At 43.1% G+C, this 25,505-nt stretch overlaps 1 protein-coding gene across 3 annotated transcripts in view; it reads right to left on the reverse strand.

The window, feature by feature from the left end:
- Nucleotides 1-19,696: 19,696 nt before the first annotated feature.
- The window catches only part of shank2b (SH3 and multiple ankyrin repeat domains 2b), a 1,055,424-nt gene continuing 1,049,615 nt past the window's right edge, over nucleotides 19,697-25,505 (reverse strand). For 2 of the 3 annotated variants that reach the window (XM_039749058.1, XM_039749068.1), the window contains one exon: nucleotides 19,697-23,844. In XM_039749058.1, coding sequence (XP_039604992.1) covers nucleotides 23,289-23,844 — 556 coding nt within the window. In that variant the 3' untranslated portion in view covers nucleotides 19,697-23,288. The remainder of the gene's footprint in view (nucleotides 23,845-25,505) is intronic. The other variant, XM_039749076.1, reaches the window with a different exon arrangement.

Consider the following 25,505-nt stretch of genomic DNA (forward strand, 5'->3'; position numbering starts at 1 on the left):
CTGAGAAATAAATTCATGCATTTATTTCTAGTAGGATTGACTACTGCAATGCGGTGTTCACTGGATGTTCAAACTGTTCTTTATACAGCCTCTAGTTAATCCAAAATGCTGAATTATCACGAGGAAGAAAATACGAACACATCACTCCAGTTCTTAAATCTTTACACTGGCCCCCCTTTTATGTTTAGGGCAGATTTCAAAATCCTCCTTTTAACATATAAAGCATTAAATGGCCAAGGTCCGGCTTACTTGTCTGAACTAATCATGACTTACAAATCTGAGCGCACATTAAGATCTCAAGATGCTGGTCTGCTTATGATTCCAAGAATTAATAAAATAACAGTGGGAGGTCGAGCTTTTAGTTACAGGGCCCCTAAACTGTGGAATGGTCTGCCTGCTACTATAACAGATGCCCCTTCGGTCTCAGCTTTCAAGTCCCTGCTGAAGACTCACTACTTCAGTTTAGCATATCCTGACTAGAGCTGCTGATTAACTGTACAGACTGCATCTCTGTTGTCAGTCATTAGCACTAAAACACAAGTAACATGATTGTTATAATTTGATACTAACCCTCACCTATTACTTTTCTCTTCTCGGTAATCAAATGTGGCACTTGGATTCTACCTCTTGTCATTGTTAACTGGCAGTTCTTCCTGGCGAACATTGTCAGTACCGTGACTAGCTGGGGACCAATCAGCTGAAGCTGGAACCTCACAATCGTTTTTGATCACATGTATGAAAATCTGAGTCCGACAAGTCATAGTCCAGTTCAGAGATAATAGGCAAGACATCGTCCACGGAGTATTTTGCATTTCACATTCGCGTTGATCTCTCGCCAGATGTCAGTGCCATTTTTGCCGTTCTGTGCACCTTGCTCCTCACGTGAGCGCAGGGAATCTCGGTCAAACCAATGAATCTAACTTTCCTTCTAGCAAGCGAGAGTCCAATGTAACAGTTGCTTTTGTCACAGGTTACAGTCAATTACCATCGTCAACTCCTCCTTTTGACAAAAGTCAACATCAGCCCTGAAAGAGTTAAACTTATCTGTGCTGCCCTCACGCAGGACTCTGAATTAAACTAAAGGAAAGGTTACAACATGAGAACACAAGAAATCCGCCAAATGAGAGGAGACCATTCAGTCCATCGCGCTCGTTTGTTTAGCTAATTGCTAAGCTGTCCTGAGGTTCATTAAAATAAAAACTCAAAGTTTAAGAATTTCATGTTCCCGACTTTTGACTTTATAAACTTACTATCACATGTTTAAAAATCGAATTTGTCAGCCCCACCTCTATTAGGGTGCTGCCTTCTGTTGTTGAGATTTGTAGCTGAAGTCTACAACAGCGTGCATGGTGGTCGCCACTAGGGGGCAGTCTAGGCAGGCATTGGCTGCTTACTGTTGTTGTAACACAGGCTTTTCTTTGTGTCTGGCTTGTTAAGTTTATTTTGAACTGTGTTTCCATGACGTCACCGTGGCTCCATTTTGTTGCTGATTTTCTTTGTGGGGGCTGACACCATTGACTTGATTTCTGTTCCTACGGCCACGTTATTTGTAGCATCAAGTGGCTGGCCATTAGCGATGTAGCGGGGCTACATAATAGTACATTCTATGTTTGTGCTGAGTGTGTTTTGTTTTCATCGTCCCGTTTACTGTCCGTTATGTGTGCGTCAGTGAATGTTGTCCCTGTAAGTGCAGAGGGGAAGAATGATGGAGAGAGACCGCAGTCCCAAGACGGAAATCACCTGTTTACACACCAGATACATCCGGGACATTTTACATTTAAAAAAGAGGAGTGAAGGCAAAACAGAGGGGCGAGGAGAGAGAGAGAGAGGAAAGAAGACAATTTAACCGCCCATCTAGAAACTCATCACTGCTGTTTATTGCTTTATTCCACTGCCTGCTTTTTCAACTACCGATCCTACATAACGACAGCCAGAGCCGAGAAACCCCGGGGTTCGAATTCAGTCCGACTGCCGGCAGGACTTTTACGGTGAGGTCGTTTTGTTGTCGGGGGGAAAACACAATATCACTACAGCCAGTCTCAATACCGCCAGACTTTATTTTGGGACACTGCTGTGTTTATTCAATCCATGTTTGTATTTGTGTTGTGTGTTTTTGTTTATTGTTTAGGGGGAAGGGAGGCTTTAATGTAATTATTTGTATTCTTATATATACACTGCTCACAAAAATTAAAGGAACACTTTTTTTTTATTGGGCCTGGCATGAAATCAATTAAACCTGTCTGATAATTTTCTGGTTGGTTAAGCAGCTGAGGTCATTGTTAATCACTTTCAGCTGTATTGGTGTTCATGGACTTAACGACAGGTGCACTAAAGTGGCAACAATTAGAAAACCCTCAAAACAGGACTGGTTTTACATGTGGAGGTCATTTCAAGTTTCTCCCTCTTGATCTTTTTTGGCTGGTTTTCCACTCGTGCTAGTTTTGGCTTGAGTAATCATCTCTACTGGCAGTATGAGGCGATTCCTTAACCCTACAGAAGTTGCACAGGTTGTCCAACTTCTCCAGGATGGCACATCCACACGTGCTGCAGCAAGAAGGTTTAATGTGTCTCCCAGCACAATCTCCAGAACATGGAGGAGATTTCAGGAGACTGGCTGTTATTCTCGGAGAGCTGGACAGGGCCGTAGAAGGTCCTCAACCCATCAGCAGGACCGATACCTGCTCCTTTGTGCAAGGCGGAACAGGCTGAGCACTGCTCGTGCCCTACAGAATGACCTCCAGAGGGCCACTGGTGTGAATGTCTCTACCCAAACAATCAGGAACAGACTTCATGAAGATGGCCTGAGGGCCCGACGTCCTGTAGTGGGCCCTGTGCTCACTGCCCAGCACCGTGGAGCTCGACTGGCATTTGCTCAAGAACACCAGAATTGGCAAGTCCGCCACTGGGCCTGTACTTTTACAGACGAGAGCAGGTTCACCCTGAGCAGCTGTGATAGACGTGAAAGAGTCTGGAGAAGACAAGGAGAAGATATGCTGCCTGCAACGCGTTCAACATGACAGGTTTGGTGGTGGGTCAGTGATGGTCTGGGGAGGCATATCCATGGAGGGACGCACAGACATCTACTGCGTAGGAAATGGTGCTCTGACTGCCATAAGGTATCGAGATGAAATCCTTGAACCCATTGTCAGACCCTACGCTGGTGCAGTAGGTCCTGGTTTCCTCCTAATGCACGACAATGCCCGGCCTCATGTGGCAAGAGTATGCAGGCAGTACCTGGAGGATGAAGGAATTGAAACAATTGAATGGCCTTCACGATCCCCTGACTTAAACCCAATAGAACATCTGTGGGACATTATGTTTCGGTCCATTAGGCGCCACCAGGTTGCTCCTCAGACTGTACAACAGCTCAGGGATGCCCTCATACAGATCTGGGAGGAAATGCCACAAGACACCATCCGTCGTCTCATTAGGAGCATGCCCCGACGTTGTCAAGCATGCATACAAGCTCGTGGGGGCCACACAAGATACTGAAAAGCATTTTGAGTAGCAGAAATTAAGTTTTTGAAAAAATGGACTAGCCTGCCACATCTTCATTTCACTCTGATTTTAGGGTGTCTACACAATTGAGCCCTCTGTAGGCAGAAAACTTTTATTTCCATTAAAAGACTTGGCATCCTTTTGTTCCTAAGACATTGCCCTGTCGTTATTTGTATAGATATCCAACTTCATATTGGGATCTGATGTATCTAATGTGTTTCTTTAAAGTGTTCCTTTAATTTTTGTGAGCAGTATAGTAATCGGTCACTGGTTTTTTTGGGATAAGTGGTGGTTTGCGTGCATATACATATTTATTATTGAATATTTGTCTGCCTTTTCATTTTCCATATATCAGTGTTTAATTTTACTGTTTACTGTTTCTGGTTATTTCGTCATGGCGGGAAAATTAAGACAACTTGTAAGGAGTACGACTTGTTATTAGAGCAAGAAACCTCAGGTAAGCAAGGAATAAGTCTCGGTAGTGTAGTGGCCGGTCTGGGTCAGGGGTCAGCTGTTACAGCGCTGCATGTGATGTTGTCAAACATTCCTATTTAGGATTGAGACGGGCAACATTTACCTCCGAAGTGTATGGATTTGTTTACATAAATCTTTGCTGAACTTTAACAATAGTTAAGGAATGGCTCGCTCTGTGGTGGTAGTTAAGACCTTTTGCATTGTTGTTTCTGACCCTAGATTTTTACTAGACATTTTGGTTTGCCAGTGGTGCTCAGGGTTCTTCTTAGCTTCAGACCCTGCTGTTTTTTTTTCAACAATATGCCTAAAAAAATAGTCTTGAAATCTCTGGATCTTTGCTCAAAAATCAGATCTGTCTTGTGGAGTAGCTCACTTACCATCAGACTAAAAAAACTGGTTTGGTGAACTGAAATGTTTACACATCGTCTCGTGTCTTAGCCTGCGTGAAAAACTGAAATATTCAGGAGACACAACACATTTCACTAGCTGGCCTGGATTATAGTGGTGACCTTCCTGGTCAGGCCGAGTGTCTGCCTAAGGTTAAGTAGCTCCTACAGAGCAAACAAAAAATAAAAGGTGTAAATGCAAAATAACACTCAAAATAGAAGGAAACCAAACATTCCCAGACTTGGATCCGAAGAGTGCTTCAAAAGTTAAACTGTCAAAACCAAAACCAGAAGTTCCAAAAAAATGCCAGAAAAGGTCTTGCCATGCTTTCAGACCCGCGTTCACAGATGGCAGACATAATGTCACCCACTTATGCCCTGTAAAAATACAATGTTATATTTATCTTGGACTCTTCAAGTCAATGGACGTTTATCAGCCCCACAAACTAGAAAAATATAAACAAATAAACCAAGAATAGCCACACTTAACTAAAACACACCTGACCAATAGCATGCAGGCTGATTTTTCTTTTTTCCTTCCTCATTCATATTTGTGGACAAAACAGGAACGTTTAGTGGCCGAAGCGGTGCAGACCCTCCAAGAAGACCATCACCTTTGTCAGAGCTGAGCTGGAGAGCAGCCAAATCTCACCAAGAGATCATCATCTGCAGGCTGTGGTGTAGCGGGTCCACAGCGCATGGCAAAGGGCCAGCTTTAAGTAAATAATCACAGCACTCACGGCTTAGCGAGGGGTTGTGGTGGTCTGTGGCTGAAGTAGTTCCTGGGGTGATTTGCGGTGCGGGTGAGTCTTACTTAAGTGCACAGGTGAGGAGGTGTCCACATCCGTAATTGTTCCCAGGAGCCGCTGATTGCCACAGGTGAATCACATCCCCGTTATAAAGAGAAAAAAAGGAAAGAAAGAAAAGAGCCGGAGGTTGCAGGAAGCAGTATGGAGAGAGAACTGGTGTGACAGCGAGAGCTCGCAGGCAGGCAGCTGGACGGTGAGCCCTAGCAGAGGTGGGGCAGAAGGAAGCGGAGTGACCGGGGATGAAGGACGGTTGGCCGCGTAAGGCAGAGACGGCAGCGGGAGTCGTGGAGTCTTGGGAAGGTCAGCCTCAGCGTGAGCGACCTGGCCGTTGAGGAACCCAAGTCTCGGTCCGGTAAGGAAGCCGTACAGAGCCAGGGAACAGAAGGAAACCGGACGTAGTCAGGCGACTCCCCTGTTGAGAAGTCCGTATGGGAGAATCAGGGGAGCCGCCAGATAAAGGAAGACACAGGGCTTTGAATTTTAAAGCATTGTTTTAATCTCGTTTTAAAGGATTGTTGTTTTTCTATTTATTGGATTTTGTAACCTCCACTCTGCACCTATTTTATGGATTATTTATTTAGTGACTTTTTGTGGAACTGCACTTTATTTATCTGGAAACTTGTTTTGTTGTTTTCAATAAGAGCACTTTGCACTATTACACCATCCCCGGGCTCGATTTGTTATGCCTTACTGCCAAGCTCATCGGTAACATTACTGACGGTGAAGGGTTCGGGGGCTCCCAGAAGCTGAAAGGGTGCATGGAGCAAACCCGCATCGTCACACAGGCCTCCTGGCATCAGCACTGGTGGACTTCGGATGGCAGCTGAAGTTCCCCAGCCATGCTGCAGCCGCCATCCTGCAACCAGATAAAGTCTTTGTGCCTGATGCTGCTGGAGTCAACAGCCCTGTGGGAAGATCACTTGGACAAAGTCTTCAAAAAGGAAGCTCTCCAAGAACGTGGAACTGGTCAGCAGTTGGGATGGTCAGCTTGGTGTCACCCAGTGCAGGTCAGGTGCAGGGAATTTGTGGCCCGTTCTCTGGTTAGAGCCTTTAGTAATTTGGGCATCGAAGGAGAGAGGGAGAGGAGAGCCATCCGCAGCACCATCGAAGAGGCAGGAGAGCCTCAAGATGGCTGTGGCTCAGGAGAGGAGATTCATGGGGTCAGAGTAGCTAGCCATCTGGACACACACGGGGGTCTGGTGGGGTCACCTGGAGAAGGAGGCACGAAGCACCTGATGATCCCAGGAATATCACTGATCTAAACAGAGACATCAGCAGATATAAACTGGATATAAAGACAGTACACACCTTTATATGAAATACTTTACTTTATTAATGAGAAAAGACACATCTCAGGCTTTTCACACGCTGCTCTTTCTTTCTTCAGTTTTAGATTTCGTTCGTCTTGTTTAAGGCTCTGACTTTATTGGTTATGTACAGAGGATGCCAAATGCTAAAATGACATCAGTGCACATGTAATCATCCTAGACTACCATGAGCACCCCCCCAGTAAACAAGGCATGAATACTTCCTGGTGTTGGCTGCGATCCCCCTCCACAGCTCTGCTCAGGGTGTTTGCTCGCCATCCCTGCTGTTTCGTCACTGGCTCCCTCTGTGTCTTTGCACTTTAACAGAACGCCTGCGAACAACAAGTACAGAGGAAAGTGTTGTAAAGCCTGGAGAAGAGCTGAATGCTGAATTTCATCTGAATTGACTGTGAAAACACTAAAATGTTCACTCTACAGCGTCTTCTTTTAAGATATTGCCAAACCATTCTTGGCGATGCTGCTATCAAGCAAACCACAAAACGACCCAATCTCAAAATGGTAACTGGCGTTTCTCGTTTTATTTGACTTTATGCAGGTCTGCCATTCTGTTTCTTCAATACTTTCAGTTCCTCTTCTCAGATTCCATGGGGAGACCTGCTGCAAACGACTTGGCAGTGTCTGGTGTGTTGGTGAGGAGACAAGATTTGTTACAGGAAGGGACACATGAGGGAAACCTGGAGGATGGTATCTGTCAGTAATAAAAATGAATGCAACATGGAGGCAATGAAAAGAAAATATTTTAATGAGAGCATAAAATGAGAAACAAGTACAGAAGAAACAAAATGCGGACTGCCATTTGCACCGTGTTCAATTCACAAGAACAGTAAGTGGACAGAGCTGAAACACGGTGTGCTGCGGCGTCTGCCCAGATTCTGAGTGAAAAGACGGTGGGAATCGCCTGCTGCGTGCAACTCTCCACCTGTCCCTCACAGGCCAAGGCTTACTGTTGGCAGATGTGGACCTTTTATAGCCTACCATGGTTGGGTTTGCATGATTTAGACGCGGCCCCTCAGGGTGGTACTGTAGCGCCCACCAAATGTAATCAGCAGGTCACTAGGATTTATACAAAGTTTTCACAGATTTAGCCTGCATTTCTTAGATGTTTCATGAGCTATGGCACAAGGCCTCAACTCAAAACAAGACAGAACTGAAGGCACAGCACTACATTTGTTGTATTAGCAGACACTTGCCAGAATATCCCAGAAACTGAGAGAAAGACAGGAAAGATCCCTGGATCACTTATTAGACTATTCTTGCAAATATTAAAGACGGCTGAAGGCCTGTGTGCTGGAGCTGGGGAGTCCTCTACTGCGCATCTTCAACCTGAGCCTGGAACAGGGTAGAGTCCCAAGGCTTTGGAAAACATCTTGTATCACCCCAGTCCCAAAGGTATCACGTCCTGGTGAGCTGAATGACTTCCGGCCTGTCGCCCTGATGTCACATGTGATGAAGACCACGGAGCGGCTACTGCTTCACCACCTGAGGCCACCGGTCCGCCACGCCCTCGACACTCTGCAGTTCGCATACCAGGAGAAGGTGGGAGCGGAGAATGCCATCATCTATAGCTACATCGATCCCTCTCCCACCTGGACAGAGGCAGTGGTGCTGTAAGAATTATGTTTTTGGACTTCTCTAGCACCTTCAACACCATCCAACCTCTGCTCCTTAGGGACAAGCTGACTGAGGTGGGAGTAGATTCACACCTGGTGGCATGGATCGTGGACTATCTTGCAGACAGACCTCCGTATGTGCGTCTTATGAGCGCCGCAGGGGACTGTACTTTCTCCGGTCCTGTTCAGCCAACATACATCAGACTTCCAATACGATTTGGAGTCTTGCCTCGTGCAAAAGTTCGCTGACGACACTGCTATTGTGGGCTGCATCAGGAGTGGGCAGGAGAAGGAGTTCATGAAGCTAATCAAGGACTTTGTTAAATGGTGCGATTCAAACCACTTACACCTGAACACCAGCAAGACCAAGGATTTTAGGAGGCCCAGGCACCTCATGGACCCCGGGATCATCAGAAGAGACTGTGTACAGAGGGTACAGACCTATAAATACCTGGGAGTGCAGCTCGATGACAAATTGGACTGGACTGCCAATACTGATGTCCTGTGCAAGTGAGGACAGATGCCGACTATACTTTCTTAGAAGGTTGGCATCTTTCAACATCTCCAATAAGATGCTGCAGATGTTCTATCAGACAGTTGTGGCGAGTGCTCTCTTCTACGTGGTGGTGTGCTGGGGAGGCAGCATAAAGACGAGGGACGCCTCATGCCTGGACAAACTGGTGAGGAAGGCAGGCTCTGTTGTAGGCATGGAGCTGGACAGTTTAATATCCGTGGCAAAGCGACGGGCGCTGAGCAGGCTCCTGTCAATCATGGAGAATCCACTGCATCCACTGAACAGTATCATCTCCAGACAGAGGAGTAGCTTCAGTGACAGACTGAGGAGATCGTTCCTCCGCCACACTATGCGACTCTTCAATTCCACCCATGGGGGTAAACGTTAATATTATACAAAGTTATTTTTATCGCTCTTACATTTAATATTGTTTTTTATCAGTATGCTGCTGCTGGAGTATGTGAATTTCCCCTTGGGATTAATAAAGTATCTATCTATCTAGAAGTAATATGAGAGTAAATTAAAAAGTAAAGGCAACTGGAAAATTACACAGAAGCTGACACAATACAACATGTTCAAGATGGCTTATGGGTAGTTGAAATACGCACAGTGCAGCACTCTGCCGTTCATCTAGTTGAACAAGAAACTGCTGTGAGATTTCTGTAAGCAGGGGAGAGAAACCTGCTGAAATTCACCAAAGGATGATGGCTATGGACGTGAAAACAGCATGTCTCAATGAAAAGTTCATGAATGGGAAGAAAGATTTAAAGTGGGAAGAACAAGTGTAACCAACAAAGCTCTATCTGGTCAACCATCAACATCGCACGGCAGACGCCTTCATCTCAGAAGACCGACGACTCAGCTATGTATCTGCACATGTCACACTGCGTGATGACTTGGGGCACCGGGTACTCAAACAGCTTACTGATCTGCACACCCAGCATCCTTTGCTGAATTTCAGCAGGCTTCACTCCCTCTGCCCAAAGAAATGTCACAATGGCGTGTTGTTCGACAATGGTGTGATCCTACAGTAGAGCGCCCATGTTCACTTGACCCTGACCTCGTTGCGTACCCATAAGCCATTGCAGAGGAATTTTATTGCGTAAGCTTCTATCCGTTGTGGTCACCGCGTGATGTTTAAATTGTCTTTATGTTCTAATTTAGCTTCACATTAGTTTTCCTGTCACTGCTAACATCCACTGGACATCGTGGCATTTTAGACCTCCGGAATAATTTTTAGATTTTCATTTCTTTTTGCCAAGAGAGTCATGACAATTTTTGTTACTTGACTTCTTCATTTCAAGTACACATTTGAAGGAAATGTAACAGTTGAAAAGGTGTGTTAGTAACGGGGTGAAGTTAGTGAGGGCCTGAGTCCCATACGCTTATGTGATTAGGCATTGCTGTTGTGGTGTATGAAATCCTAAAAGCCTACTGGGAAATAATGTCAAAATCTGTAATGAAAGAGAATACTTTATTACTAAAGGGGGTCACGAACAGTGAGCTTTGACGTAACTTATCTGCTCGTGTTCTGCAGGTAACAGATGAACCGGTGTCAGACACACGACTCTGACCAGGTAAGACTTGAGGGGAAGGCCCGAGGGAGTGACAAATGCAGTCATTTGTTTCCCCTCTTTGCCTTTAAGGTGGAGGGGGACTCTGCGAATGAACTCTGACAACAGTTCCCAGCTGTTCCGGTATGACAGCTCTTTAAAGGACGCAGTCACCGGAAACAGTCGTTCATTTTCGGACGAGCCTCAAAAGAGGATGGATCCACAACTCAAGAAGCTCTTCCAGTAGGCTAAGACACCAAATGATCGCGTTGGACTCGTTGATCTGAGGAACTTTATTCTCATTGCTCTTTCATTCTTTCAGGTATCTGCACTTTAATAAATGGACACCCCAACCGTTCTCTTTTGTTACATTGCACATATTTCAACAAGTCCTGCTCACCAGTTCATAGAGGCCCACTGCCCTCACAGCCCTCACCACTGCATCTGATGTTCTTTTTATGTCTCCGGTATTCAAATAGCCTCTGCTGAAACGATAGCCCAAACATGATGTGCTTACTAAAGTGAAACAATAAGAATAATTCAAGTATTACACTTTGCTCTTTTCCTAAGCACAATAATAATTAAAAATGTAATTTGCACGCTGGCAATCTGACAGTCAGTTCAACATTTTAATTTTACACTCACCCTTAGTCTCCTTTTTCAATTAGGCTGTCAGGTGCACAACTTTCTTGACGGAAGTTTCTCACATATTTTAAAAAGTCGACTGTTTCAAAACATGAACTAATCAAAAGCTGCACGGTGGATAAAAGCCCATTACAGATAGAAATGAACCTCAGATTTGTCCTAAAAATCTGAATGGGGAAGAGAACATCAAGAGGCAGAAGATCCACAGTGTCACCGGTGCAAAGGCAACCTGAAGGATGACAAGCAGACACGGACGACGTTTACTGAATGTCAGGTGGACTTCCCGTCTGTTGAGGTTGGAATGTGACATCTGAACTTGGAACGGTTACAACATGACCTGAAACAGGACCAGAAAGCACAAGTTCACGGGCATCTTCAGAACACACGTGGCATGACATGTCGGGTAAACTCCAGCGGCGTGGCAGACAAAACATTCACGTTAAATGAACACAAGACATACGTACACTATTTCTATAACCCTGGAAATATAAAAGAACACTTCCTAAAACACAAATAAAATAACAGAAGTGAGCCCGTATGTGATGTGCAATGCCCGCTATTTAACGCACTACCCAACACGGTGAACAACTGACATACCATCCCCATCGTATCTGCTATACACTAAACATTTTTGTCATATATTAATGTAAACTATTCTGAATTCAGAGTTCATAAGGTACACATAACCTTACAAGATTACATTACATTTGAAAATATATTTTTGTAAGCCATAGTGATAGACAAAGAACAATACAGTACATTTCACATTTAAGAACGGTTTTATCGATACATTCCAAAATCGAGTTTCAATTGGTATCCATTGTTTTGTCTGTAGGACAATAAATATTCATTCGGTTTCCAAGGGGACAACAGTCTTAGCAATAAGGCCCAAACGTCCTTTTCCCCAGCCACACTTGCCAACTCATACTGTGGGGTCCCAAAGCCATCTGGGAGACACATTATCCTCCCAGCTATCTCAGAGTCTTCCCCAGGGTCTCCTCCCAGCTGGTCGTTCCCATAAAACCACCACAGGTAGGTATCCGTATGCCTGAACCACCTCAATCAGCTCCTCTCCTCTCCAAGTCCCTAAGGAAGAGCTCGGCCAATGAGAAAGCTTATTTTTCAGCCACTTATACCCACAATCTTATTCTTTCGGTCATTACGCAAACACCAGGTGAAGGTAGGGATGTAGACAGACTGGCAAATCTGGACAATAAATGCAGCAAACATCTTGATTTTAAAACCAACATGGCACTTGTTAAGTAAACCCCCACTGTCTTTAAATGTTGGTCCAGGTCATTTGTTACACACACTGCAAATGTGAACAGAACTGGAGATTTGAGCCTTTCAAATTTGAACAGAATGTCTGCATTTTGAGAATAAAAACTATTAGGCCAACAGCTTTTCCAGCTACCACATTTGTCTCAAAGACAACAATTTGGAGATTTTGAAATTATTAATTACCTTGATAGACAAGGTCACAGGTGCACATGTTAGAACATTCCTGAAACTTCTAAAGACTTCAAACACTCCGTAGGATGGTGAGTGGCCAGTTCATCAGTCAGTGGATTTCAGTTCCATCCAACCTTGTAATTTTCTTATTTACTGAATAAGGTTTTAGATGTGAATTATTTGTATGAATTATTCCAGAACACTCCGCGTTGTCCAGACAGCTTTAAGAACTTCCCACCTGACCAACAGCTCTGACGTACACTGTAATACTCCGTCTCTGACCAATCACGTTCTTCTGAGGCGTCCATTTTTGCTCAGACGTGACACTGCACTGTTGTCAGACTTACTGAATTTCAGCCCCAGATTTTAAATCCACAAAGCGCGTAATTTCTGTGTAATCGGAGCCGCACACATGTTCTGAGCTTCACCTTTCAAACTTTCCAGTGATGATTGTTTTCAGTCGCAGTCACACAACATGCCAGCACTGAGCCGCTAGTCTGAAGTGCTTTGGGGTTCTTATGTCAGGCTGAGGTGCAGGGCTGTGGTCTTCAGAGTCAGTTTTTTATTCCAGCGACCTTCTACTCTTAACTGGACTCCTACCTTAATTAAGCTGTAATTTCACAATTTCTGTGTTTTGGGATCAATCCAAAAATTGCATAACTGGGTTTGTTACATTTTATTAGAGAGTTGAAAACATTTATGTTCCGTATGTTAGGTCGAGAGCATTTACAATTGTTTATTTTGATATTAAGATTTTCACCTACATCCTTATCATGACGTTCACTCCACTTTTCTAAGTATTCTGGTTGTTTAGGCCAGGAAACCGTCATGCTGATTTGGGTTGAATTCTGGACAGGAGGCCAAGACTAACCTGTCTTGGGGAGGACACCAAGTTAATGGATGGCCAGTGCAGGGATGAACGTTAAGATGATTTTTGTCCTCCAGACCAAAACTGGCAACAGAAAAATCTGTCATATTCAGAGTCGTCTAGCCGTTTAGTGCTGAGTGGGCTGATAGGCCTGGGACCACCAGAGGCAGCCCAGGAGTTTAACAGTGATGGAGGTCTTAAAAGGGTGACCTCACCACAGGCTAGAGGGGCTCGGGGTCACAAATGGAGCAGAAAACAAATGGTTGGAAAGAAAGGTGGCGGAGGTAAGAATGGGCTTGTGGGTAATGGAGTGAGTCAGTGGACCAGCCACCCGACGTGGCGCTCAGGCCCTTAATTGTATTATGGAGGCCCAGAGACACACAGGTTTTATTTATTTGTAAGTTGCATTCCCTACCCATTTGTGTAGTTTTTAGTTATTATATCAACATTTTTCATTACCCAGTACTCCTTTTAGAGATTCAGATTATTTATTGCCTTATTTCCTAACAGACATGCAGGGGGTCTGACACTGAAGAGGCTGCTACCTTTCGGCATTCAGTGTTGTTTGCCTGGGGGTCCTCTCTGTTTGTTATAAGCCGTCATTATTAGATCCACAGAAAAAGGGGGAATTAATAGGAACATAAAAAAGAGAGTTGAGCATTTGATGCTATGACAAAATTCGAAATATTAGTATATTTCTTCTAAATGCAAATCTCACACTGCTGGAGTTTTCTGAATGCAGAACAACAAACGAAAGAGTGACATCAGTTAGCAAAAAAAAGGAGAAACTGGTCAGGCTACAAAGAAAAACCTTAGTGGGCTTCCAGGAGTGAACACGAGGGGCTGTTCAAACTTGACATTTATGATGTGGCGAATATGAAATCCAAAACACTTGGCCGAGGCGCCTATTTACACGCGGTACTGCTAATCATTAAGTGGCGCATGTCTGAGTGCCAGCACATGTAAGCAACCCGTCAGTACAGAATGGAGGCCTGCCCTTACCCTGTGTGCCCAATCTGTGATGTGTGTTCCTGCCTCTGCGCCGAACACCGAGTATCAAGCAGGCCTTCAGGAGTGAATCCACAAGTGTTTGTTTACACCGTTGACTAAATCTGAAGTGTTTCTCTCTCATGATAAGTAATTCAAAGTTCACCTTTGCTGCCATTATGCTATTTCAAGATGCATTTTTACAGGAGACATTGGAAATGACCAAACCGAACCACTAAATCAAAAAATATGCCGTAGATGCTGCAAATTACCAGATTGTGAAAAGGAAGGCTTGGTGTTCTGGACGCTTTGTTTTTAGAAAATAAAAATGTTGTCCCAGGCTTGTAGCCAAGTCAACGGGAGACATCCATGTTAAAATGTCATCATGTGTGAGCAAAATAAAACAAACACGTTGCCCATAGCCACAGAAAAATAAGGATCACTTGTGAAAGAAAGCATGCAAAGTAGAATTCACTCATATTTATAAATGATGTTTGACACAATTAACTGTGAAGAATGCAGCAGACAGAATGTTTTCATAAGGAGAATATTCCGGAGTATCAGAGGTGGCCTTAGGGGCGTGCGGGGCCGCTAATGTCAAACGCTGTTACCGGTATGTGTGGACTGTATGAACGTGTGCACGAATTTAATAAAAATAATGTTAACATACACCAGATTTTCTCATTACAGTATTCAGCTAAATATTTGCAAGATAACACGCGGATTTTATTAAAATATAACTTGACAAATCCAAGCGAACGGGACACGGGGCCTGAGGCGGACACCCCACTGGCCACCCCCAAACGCCGCTCTTGCTCAGTACGTTAGTAATGCACCAGCAAACTCGCGATTCTCGAAAGAATTGCTAATCCAAGAATGCCAATCACTTTCTGCTCCCTCCGATATTTGGAGGGAAGAAAAATCATGGAGGGTGGGTGCGTCCTGGGAAAGTTTCCATTTAATTAAATAAACATATTTGTACTAAAGCGGTTTCCTTTTGGAGCCGTGACTCGTCCGGTTCTGGTGTTTCAGAAGCGCGTTGTAGGCACTTGCATTCATTGTTTATATCCATGCGGTCTCGTTTTTGTTTTTCTATGGCTGTGTCCTTAGCTAGCCTAGAAGTCGTTTACTGACGGCGGCGGATTCGCGTGCCGAAGTGACCATGGCGGCTGATCCGGGCTTGGAGGGCTACATTACTAAACGAAGGTGGTGCGTTCGGGCGGCGGTGGTAGTATGTACGGCTTGCTTGTGGCCACTGGGCATATATAGCCTACAACCTGGCGTGCACGCCGTACCTCAAGTTTAGTTTACAGGTCGTGTTGTGTTGTTCGGGCGCCACCTACTGACTCTGGGAAGCCGCTGAGTTTGACTCGGGGGCGCTGAGGCGCAGTGCGCGTTCGGTGCGTCTGGCATCCGTGCATTTATACAACCTTCGTTTAGTAATATACGTAGATCCTTAAGGGTCTAACTAATCTGTTTTAGGCAATACAGTCATCTTTTTCTTTATTCGTTTGTTTAAATCAGTAATATTACGCATCGTGATGTTGCATGTTTCATTTTTTATGAACTTCTATCTTTGTGTGCTGCTAATTCTTCCACTTCCATCTTTTTTCCTTTGTAATTGAACAATTTCATAAACAGAAAATGAAAGTAAAAACTGAGCTGACATACTTTATGCCGTCTGTGGGTCGTTGTTCTCCCGACTGCTCCAGTTTCTCTCACTTGCTAAGGACGTCTGCGCTGCGTCTCTGGTGGTTGTGGCTATGCATGTGACTCTGTCCTTTGATAGGCTGGCGTCCTATCCAAGGTGAATTTTCAACCAATAAAATAACTTTGCCAGCATAGACATCGGCACCTCACTACTCTGTACAAGGCAAACAGTGGCGTGGTGCCCAGCTATTATTTGTCGGTGAGGCATGTAGAGGTTTGTTGACTGGGGATGGACCAGCAGCAAGCAAGTGAGGAGACAGGCAAGATTTAAAGTGCCAAAAAGTGCAAAGTGTTTATTCTCAAAGAATTAAAGAGTCCACAGTGCGTCCTAAAAAGCAGTTCCATGGATGAGTAAATAAGTGTTAAATGATTCCATTCAGAACAGAAGAGCCACGTAAAAGAGTCTGTCACTTTCAGACAGTAAAAATCAGAGCATTAATAAATAAAAGAAAGGAAACCCCTAGTCCTCCTCAAAGTATGGATACTGACCCAGAGCGTCACACGAAGCACAGACCTCTGGGAACTTTCCTATGGCCACCATTGGCGAAGCTGCACACCCAGCAGCAGCTTCTCTCGGCTTTGCACTCAGCTCCATGTAAACACTTTCCTCCGGACCGCTCCTTTCACTTGCCAGCAGATCCGGACCCCTCCTCTCAGCTGGATGGCACTTTGTTGCCCACATAAAGTTCACTCCATCCTGTTCCACTCTCACTTCTGTCCCGTGTGCCATTTCATGCTTGAGCTCTTGCTCGCTGTGCTAAAAGCCCTTCTCTCCTGAGCTCAAACTCATGCTCACTCGCTTTCTTCCTCCTTCAATTCCTTTCCTTTCTTTCCCCTTCTCCTCTTTTTATCCCCAGGTGACACCACACACTCGCCACACCACTAAACGGCAAGTTCACGCGCATGTCGACACTGACTAACCAGCGGGCTCAGGAACAAAACTCAAAACACTAATAAAGGAAATCCACTAAACATCTCGTCATGTGGGCTCATCAAATAAATGCGTGGAGGCCTGTATGACATACCCGTCATACTGCCTACGTGTGTTTAAGCTGCCAGCATGCACGTTTTTGTGTCTGGACCTTAAATGACATGCGACTCTGAGCCAGTTTTGCTCCCTTTGTAAGCTCCCAGTCCTTCTTCTTCACCATTGCCCACTACTCCAAACGTTTAGACTGCTAAGTTACAGTTAGGTCCATAAATATTTGGACAGAGACAACTTTTTTCTCATTTTGGTTGTTCTGTACATTACCACAATGAATTTTAAATTAAACACCTCAGATGCAGTTGAAGTGCAGACTTTCAGCTTTAATTCAGTGGGTTGAACAAAACGATTGCATAAAAATGTGAGGCAACTAAAGCATTTTTTTAACACAATCCCTTCATTTCAGGGGCTCAAAAGTAATTGGACAAATTAAATAACTGGAACTAAAATGTTCATTTCTAATACTTGGTTGAAACCCCTTGGCCATTCAAGAATTTTCCACTTCTTTGCTTTAATAAACTCCTGGGTTGCTTTGGCTCTATGTTTTGGGTCATTGTCCATCTGTATCATGAAACGCCGCCGAATCAATTTGACTGCATTTAGCTGGATTTGAGCAGACAGTATGTCTCTGAACACCTCAGAATTCATTCGGCTGCTTCTGTCCTGTGTCACATCATCAATAAACGCTAGTGTCCCAGTGCTACTGGCAGCCATGCACGCCCAAGCCATCACACTGCCTCCACCGTGTTTTACAGATGATGTGGTATGCTTTGGATAATGAGCTGTTCCACGCCTTCTCCATACTTTTTTCTTGCTATCATTCTGGTAGAGGTTGATCTTGGTTTCATCTGTCCAAAGAATGTTTTTCCAGAACCGTGCTGGCTTTTTTAGATGTTCTTTAGCAAAGTCCAATCTAGCCTTTCTATTCTTGAGACTTATGAGTGGCTTGCACCTTGCAGTGCACCCTCTGTATTTACTTTCATGCAGTCTTCTCTTTATGGTAGACGTGGATATCGATACCCCAACCCCCCGGAGAGTGTTGTTCACTTGGTTGGCTGTTGTGAAGGGGTTTCTCTTCACCATTGAAATGATTCTGCGATCATCCAGCACTGTTGACTTCCGTGGACGTCCAGGTCTTTTTGTGTTGCTGAGTTCACCAGTGCTTGCTTGCTTTCTTTCTCAGGATGTACCAAACTGTACATTTTGCCACTCGTGATATTTCAGCAATTTCTCAGATGGGTTTTTTCTGTTTTCGCAGCTTAAGGATGGCTTCTTTCACCTGCATGGAGAGCTCCTTTGACCGCATGTTGTCTGTTCACAGCAAAATCTTCCACATGCAAGCACCACACCTCAAATCAACTCCAGGCCTTTTATCTGCTTCATTAATAATGACATAACGACGGACTTGAACACACCTGCCCATGAAATAGCCTTTGAGTCAATTGTCCAATTACTTTTGAGCCCCTGAAATGAAGGGATTGTGTTCAAAAAATGCTTTAGTTGCCTCACATTTTTATGCAATCGTTTTGTTCAACCCACTGAATTAAAGCTGAAAGTCAGCACTTTAACTGCATCTGAGTTGTTTCATTTAAAACTCATTGTGGTAATGTACAGAACAACCAAAATTAGAAAAAAGTTGTCTCTGTCCAAATATTTATGGACCTAACCGTATTATACAACTGCTATAAAATCTCCTTTAAACATCTTGTCATCTCCATGGCTGTTTTTTTTAAGAGTTCTGCATCCTAAATGACTTTGCTGGCACATAAAATCTCGAATTTCATATGCAAGAATAATAACATATTAAAATAAATGATTGAAATTTAAATTTGTGCTAATGATCTCCTTTTTTTTGCTTTTTAGTAATGCAGTGTGAAGAATTTTTTGACACATCTGGAGAAATCAGTGAACATCACATATGGAAGAAGACCTCACTGGTTATTTCAATTTTTAAAATGTAATGCCATCAAAATAAATAAATAAAAGAGCACCAGACTGAAAAGCCATTGAGAAAGACAAGAAAACCAACCCACTTGCAATATTTTTAAATTCAATAACCTTTATATATTTTCTTAAGAAAAAATAAATAAAAGTAAGATTTGTGTACAGTATATTTCATTCTATTAGAGATGTCTCAACATGTGCAATTAATGATACAATTTATATTTTTTGATCTGAATTCGGTTAGTGATAAATATTACATTTGTCAATAATTAAACAAGACAGCCCAAGAGTAGATGCATGACAAAATAAAGCCCCCTCTCGAGTGCGAAAATTCTCCTAAAAGTGATCCTGACCTACCAGCCTCCAGTCGTGGTTGGACTCCCAGAATTCACAAGTCGCTGAAGGGAAGCAAGCGGTCATATCACTTAAACACATTTGGTCCTGTGAGAGGAAAAGTGTACAGTAAGTTCTTAACCGACAAACACTGAGTGAGTCCGCACAACAAGTCTGTCAATAAAGACGGCAGGTCACTGGCCCTCTCGGCTCCTCTCGCTCATCCGATTACGACCGTCCATTCCAAATACTCTACCGTAGCAGGAAACTGTTTAGTGTTCGTCCAAAACGCCGTCAGAGAGAACGTCAGCGCCCTTCTGTCAGTCAAATAAAAGGCTCGGATTCTGCCATTTCACAAATTTGAAGAAACGAGGAAAAAAGGTCATTGAAGAAAAAAAGAAAACAAAACAGCAATTCCCAAACTGTAGATAATAAAAGAGCAATTCTGATGAGGAAAGCAAAGTGTCACGCAAGTGCATCATAAAATGGCCATTTCAAGCAAAAGATGACATTTTCAGGAAATCCCATTCTCACCAAACATTTTCTATCTTGATGGCAAGAGCGCAACTCCCAAAAGAAGCATTAGCAAAGAAATACAACCATAGTGCAATAATATATTTATTTCTTACAGTAATTTTGGTTGCCATACAAGAGTATTGAGGATTTTGGGGAAAGTGCAGTTACATGAACTTTTCTTTCTTTTTTTTTTTAATATAACTGACTCTAAATAAGAGGATTTTTAGCACAAAATTACAGCAACATAGATAACATGAACACAAATTTTTACACAAAGTAGAGCGAAAAAACAGCTTAGTATTTATGAAGAAATTAAAAAAAAAGAAAAGAAAAAAAGAAAAGCAAATTCAATTTGATTCCTAGGAGAATAAAAAAATTGAAATGAGAAATTTGTGTGGTACAGACGTAATCATTGCCAGATCAACTGGGTGATGGATCATTTATTTCGAACTTGAGACTCCACTACTCTGCTCTAAAGTTAGTTCCACAAATAAATTAGCTTAGTGATATGTAATTCCATAAAATCGATTTGTCAACAGTCACATCTAGTCATTTTTCGTTAAATATATAAGTTAGCGTAAAATGTGATTAGCCCCTTTGCTATAAAGAGGCCTAAAAGGTTATACATAATTTACATCCTGTGAGATTTTGGTAATTTATACACACATTGTACACAAACTAAGCAGTTTTCATTTTTAAAATGTAATTACAATATGTAACAGATGCAGGTGAATACCATTTCCAGTGATTTTGTTTGTTTTTTTTTTATTTTTTTCGATGCATCTTGTGCCAATTCCTGTGTCATCATTTTGCTTAAAAAATAATAATAATAAAAAAAAGGTCTGAAGCATGGGCGCGTTAATACTATACATTAGAGAATTAACAAGCTCGAAAAAAGGAACAGACTGATCCTTTCAATATAAATATTGCTTCTAAAATTGTACCTCATTAAATGTGATATAATATATTCATATTTATGTATATCAATATTAGAGAGAGATAGACAGATGTGATATTTTTGGCAAACCATACTCCAAAGTTAATACAGTAGCATTTTTCCCAAATACCTTTATAAAATTCCATATAATATATACTATAAATCATTAAAAATACTGTGCTTTTTTTCTAAGCTCTGTTGCTTTTTAAAATAAGATCTATTTAAAAATTCTATACTTAGCAGCTTATCTCTTACAGTCCTCTTAAAGGAGGACTGTATTCCCTTTCCAGGATAGTTTTATATATAAAAGTCAAGAACAAGTATAGTTTACATCTGTCAACTTTTACATCCAGTTTGTCATTATGGAGAAAAAGTTTTTGTTTGCAACATATTAAAAGTGCACACATACTGTAGGCAGTTCGGCTTGAAAGACATAAAGCTGACTAAAGTTACAAGTGGTCTTAAGACATCTTGCGCTGAGGTCTAGTTTGACAGCTGTTTGTTTTCCTTGACCTGGAAAAGGGAACACAGCCAGTTTAAAATCTGTACAATTTCAAGGAACAGCTTGCAAAACTAGCTTCACGTCTTTTACTTGTGTTGTGCCATAATCCATAGCTTGATTAAAAAGTCCTCCCCACCTCCGCTTATCCTCAGCACAGTAATAAAGCAAAGACAATGGAAAAGCATCACAAGAAAGGATGGAAGTCACCCCTTGCCCTGCCGGGTGGGGTTCGGGTCCGCCCTGCTGACACAGCCATACCCTTTGACTGGGCACATTCTGGTAGGGCACAAAGGTAACATCATCATTTATTCCCCCTTGCTTCTCTGAATTGCTAAGGGGCTACAAAGCAATTCCCTGGAACGGGTAGCCCTGCCAGCCGATGTTCTCTGAACTTTCACCCTGCTGCGTCATGCTGTAGAGCCGAGTATTATTCACCACACACTCTTCAAACCTTTAGCGGTCAGTCAGTGTGATTTGCGTTTCAGATTTCATTGTGGATGGGGCAGGATTAGTACAAAGCATCAACAGCACCACCCTTTTAACAAAAAATGTGCTCTTCAAGTTCTCCAGACCCCCTCTGTCAAACCTGCCGGATATACGCGGTAGCTAAGGAAAAAGAGACACGCGTGATGCAAGCACAACATCGCTGCCCCCAGAGCACAAGCAGCTGCTCAAATTCAGCTTCGCATTTCTCAAGTGGAGGCAAAGAGGAAAACAGAGCATGGAGCAATTCGGCAACACAACCGCCAAAGGAGTGGCAACCACCAACTTATGTAAGCATGGGCAAGCTAAGCTACAAAGAAGTCCACCAGTTTGCATCTTCCTGGAGGCACTTTGCGTTAACAGTTATAGGATTAACGTAACACTGACAAACCGTAAACGGGACACAGCTGCTCTGTATATGTACTGCGCTAATCGGACACCGGGGACTCGGCCTCAAACAGCAGCAATGCACATGTCAGAACGGTACACACCTCTGAGGTCCAGCCAGGCAAGAGTGAAAGCACTCTGCGCTAATATTTCAAAAGAAGCCCAGATCTCAAAGTCAAGTGGAGTACCGTGACAGACAGCATGGCTGCTGCTTGCCTTACGCTTCCAAGACGTACTGGCCTCAACCGAACCTTCGGAAAATGCTTGCCATCACACATCTCAATACTGAATGGAAAGAAATGGACATTTAGAAGAGGAGTACTGCGGCTCCCGCCAACTAAAAAAGGAAATAATCATTGGAGAAGTTGCACAGTCAGAATTCCAAAGCATTATATACTCTACCAGTGCGTAAATCGTACAAGTGGAACGATATTTTAAACCGTTTGTGGCACATCATTAGAATCTGACCGATGAGATCATCGTAACCAGGAGAAAAATCAAAGTCGGCTCTCCGAATTCACTATTTTCATTCACCTGCACATTTATGGAAGACAATAATGGTTCATTTACATTTTACACTTTTCAGAGACTGAAAAGAAAGAAAGAAAGAGAGAAAGAAAAAACAAAACAAAAACAAAACTGAAAGAATCAATTAATCATAAGAGAACGTCCCCCGAATCAAAGAAGGAAAGGAGAGAGACAGAGAGAGAAAGAGAAAGAGGAGAGGTTAACTGCTACAGTTGTGCCCCTAAAACGGTGACATAGGTGCAACATAGTGGAGGGTGACTTCTGCTTAAATTCTCTTTTCAAGTAAAACACCAATGCTGGGAACTTTCATGTGCACTAAGAATGAAAAGACCTAAGTGGACCTTTTAGCTTGATCTTCTTTCCAGAGAGATAGATATGTGGGGAGTGAGACAATTTTCTGAACAGCTGATGCATTGTTTTAATATAACCCCCTTTATTCTGAAGAAATATTCATAGTTTGAACAAATACTAGCAAAGATAGAAAATGTAACACAGCTCTGCTGGTTTGGGTGCTTCCAAATGAGGTTGATTAAAAAGCTGTTTTTTTGATATTTCAAAGCAATAGTCTCTATTAAATCACAAAAAAAGGAATCTCACTTGTTTCTTCTGCTTGCCTCTGCAGTGATGGAAGGCTGCTCAGTGTACCCACCGCAACGCTTTCATCAGAATTATTGTGCTTATTAATGAACTGTACAATTATTTCAAATTGCAGTTCTTAAGGATATGATAATTCCTACACTCCAGTAATAGCTGATGTGAATCTAATTACACGCTTGATGTCAGTTGAAAGATGGATGAACTTTGAAGCCTGGAGTCCTGTAGATAAGAATCACCCTTTCTTATCTGTCTAGTAGAAGTTTTAATGCTCGCTCTATGTTCATTCGATGTCCAACTCTAGTCACGCCGAGATCTATCAAGTCCTCCTTTTGTAGGTTTGGCAGGTGGGTTCCATCAATTTCGTTATCCATAAAGGTGTCTTTATGCTCTCCAAGATTGAGGCTTTCCAGCCAGTCTGCTACATCGTGCTTCGTCCATAGATGGACTGGCTTACTTGAAAAAGGCTTGTTGGAAACTGGTTGTACTAAAGTTAAAGGTGAAGGAGATCTACTTCGACCTGAGCCAAGGCTGAACCTTTCCCCAGGTGCTTGAGGGCTTGGGATAGCAAAGACATCCGTCAGTGTGGGAGAGGAGACGGAAGGTGGGAGGGATGAAGCTCTGACATCTTTGTTGCTCTCGGTTGGGGAGACAACAGGACTGGGTGCCCTCCGTGTCACTGTCTTGCTCTCCGAGTTCCTGCTCTGTATGGTCACTGGCTGGTTTGCTCCTGGCCGGACCGTAAAGGTGACCATAGTGGTGCGCTGTGTACCTGAGGCTGAAATTGGTCCATCTGCACCCCTAGGAAAAAAAAACAACAGACAAAAAAAAGTATTTAGGACCAGGAATCGAGGCAATACTCCATATATGTTACACACAAATTGCTCACTGCAAAAGTTTACTGTGGAAGAGCTCCAGAAATTTTTTTTTTACTTTTTTTCCTATTACATAAATGGGCCTCAACACTTGAGCAAATTGTACTTTCTAACCAGATGGACCTAAAATTAAGAGCCAGCACTTAAAGCATGCAGACATTTGTGGTGTCTTTATCTAAAGGACAGAGCAGAGGTGAAGGAAAGGACAACTCATGGCTTAGTAAACCGGAATAAAAAGGCACACAGTTTAAGTGTGAAAGAAAACTATGCACCATTAAACCTGTTTAATCCACTCCAGGGTCATGGAGACCAGAGCCTGCCTTGGCAGCATTGGGGAAAAGCCAGTAACCAACCATGGACAGGACACCAGTCAACAGCGGCACATATCAAGTTCAAATCCTACGGAGTGGTCAGTGGGCCGGCACCTATACACAGCACATGGAGACGCTTCTGAGGTCCTGTGCTCCTTGTCATCCAATCAGATCTGCTGATGAACAGCATATAGGGATGTCAGCTCTGCGTGGTGTCACATCTCAGTGCAGACTCTTTGCATCTGTAGGTCCTGGCTAGTGGAACGAGCTGCCCACACCTCCATTTTAAATTTGGACTCCCTCAATATGTTTTTGTATCGTTTGAAGACTCTCTTGTTTGGTGAATAACTGATATTGCTTATTAGGTATTGTAAATCTGGGACTTGTAACTCACTTGTATTTTCGTTGGATTATTGATCAGGCAGTTAAGCAGGCAGACCAGGCAGCAAGGAACCTGGTGGATAAGTGCAGGAAAGTTCTGGGTGTCAACTCAGGAGTTGCAGGAGTAAGTATATGTAGCACCTGTTGTTTCAAATATGTTTGAAATAAATTTACAACTTAGAAATTATTCCGACTGGTTACGTTCTGAGCTCTTTGCTGGGGTGATCAATTTTGTACCCTTGTCCGATTACAAGTCAGTCCTCAGACTGGGTTTACATAAATTATATTGACCTCTTTTATAAGTACCTTTGGATGAAAGCGTCTGCTAAGCTAGTAAATGTAAACTTAAACGTCAAAGCAGGGCATACTCATGCACACGGGCTGGTTAATGTGCACATCTTTGGGATATGGGAAGACAACAAGAACACCTGGACAAAAGCCCATACGACTGCTTTACTTAAGGTAACCAAAGACTTGCTTATAACCGCAGATTCTGGGATGGCCGCTATTCTAGTTCTTCTAGACTTGAGCTCCGCATTTGATACACTTAACCATGACATTTTACTGTCCCGACTTTCAGCTATTGGTATCTCTGGTCCGGCTCTTTCTTGGTTCACATCATACCTCAGTGATCGCCAGTACTACGTCATCATTAGGGAATACAAATCTGCCACTGCTTCACTCACACAAGGTATCCCTCAAGGGTCAGTTCTCAGTCCAGTCCTCTTCAACACCTATATGCTCCCATTAGATGAGACTATTCCGCTCTGCCGATGACACACAACTTTACATAAGTGTTCATGCAACTGCAACATCTTCACTTGTTGCACTGACTGACGGGAAATTAATCATTGGATGACAGATAATTTTTTACACGTCAATCCTGATAAAACAG

This window comes from Polypterus senegalus, chromosome 1 (assembly GCF_016835505.1).
Source record: "Polypterus senegalus isolate Bchr_013 chromosome 1, ASM1683550v1, whole genome shotgun sequence".
NCBI lineage: Eukaryota > Metazoa > Chordata > Cladistia > Polypteriformes > Polypteridae > Polypterus > Polypterus senegalus.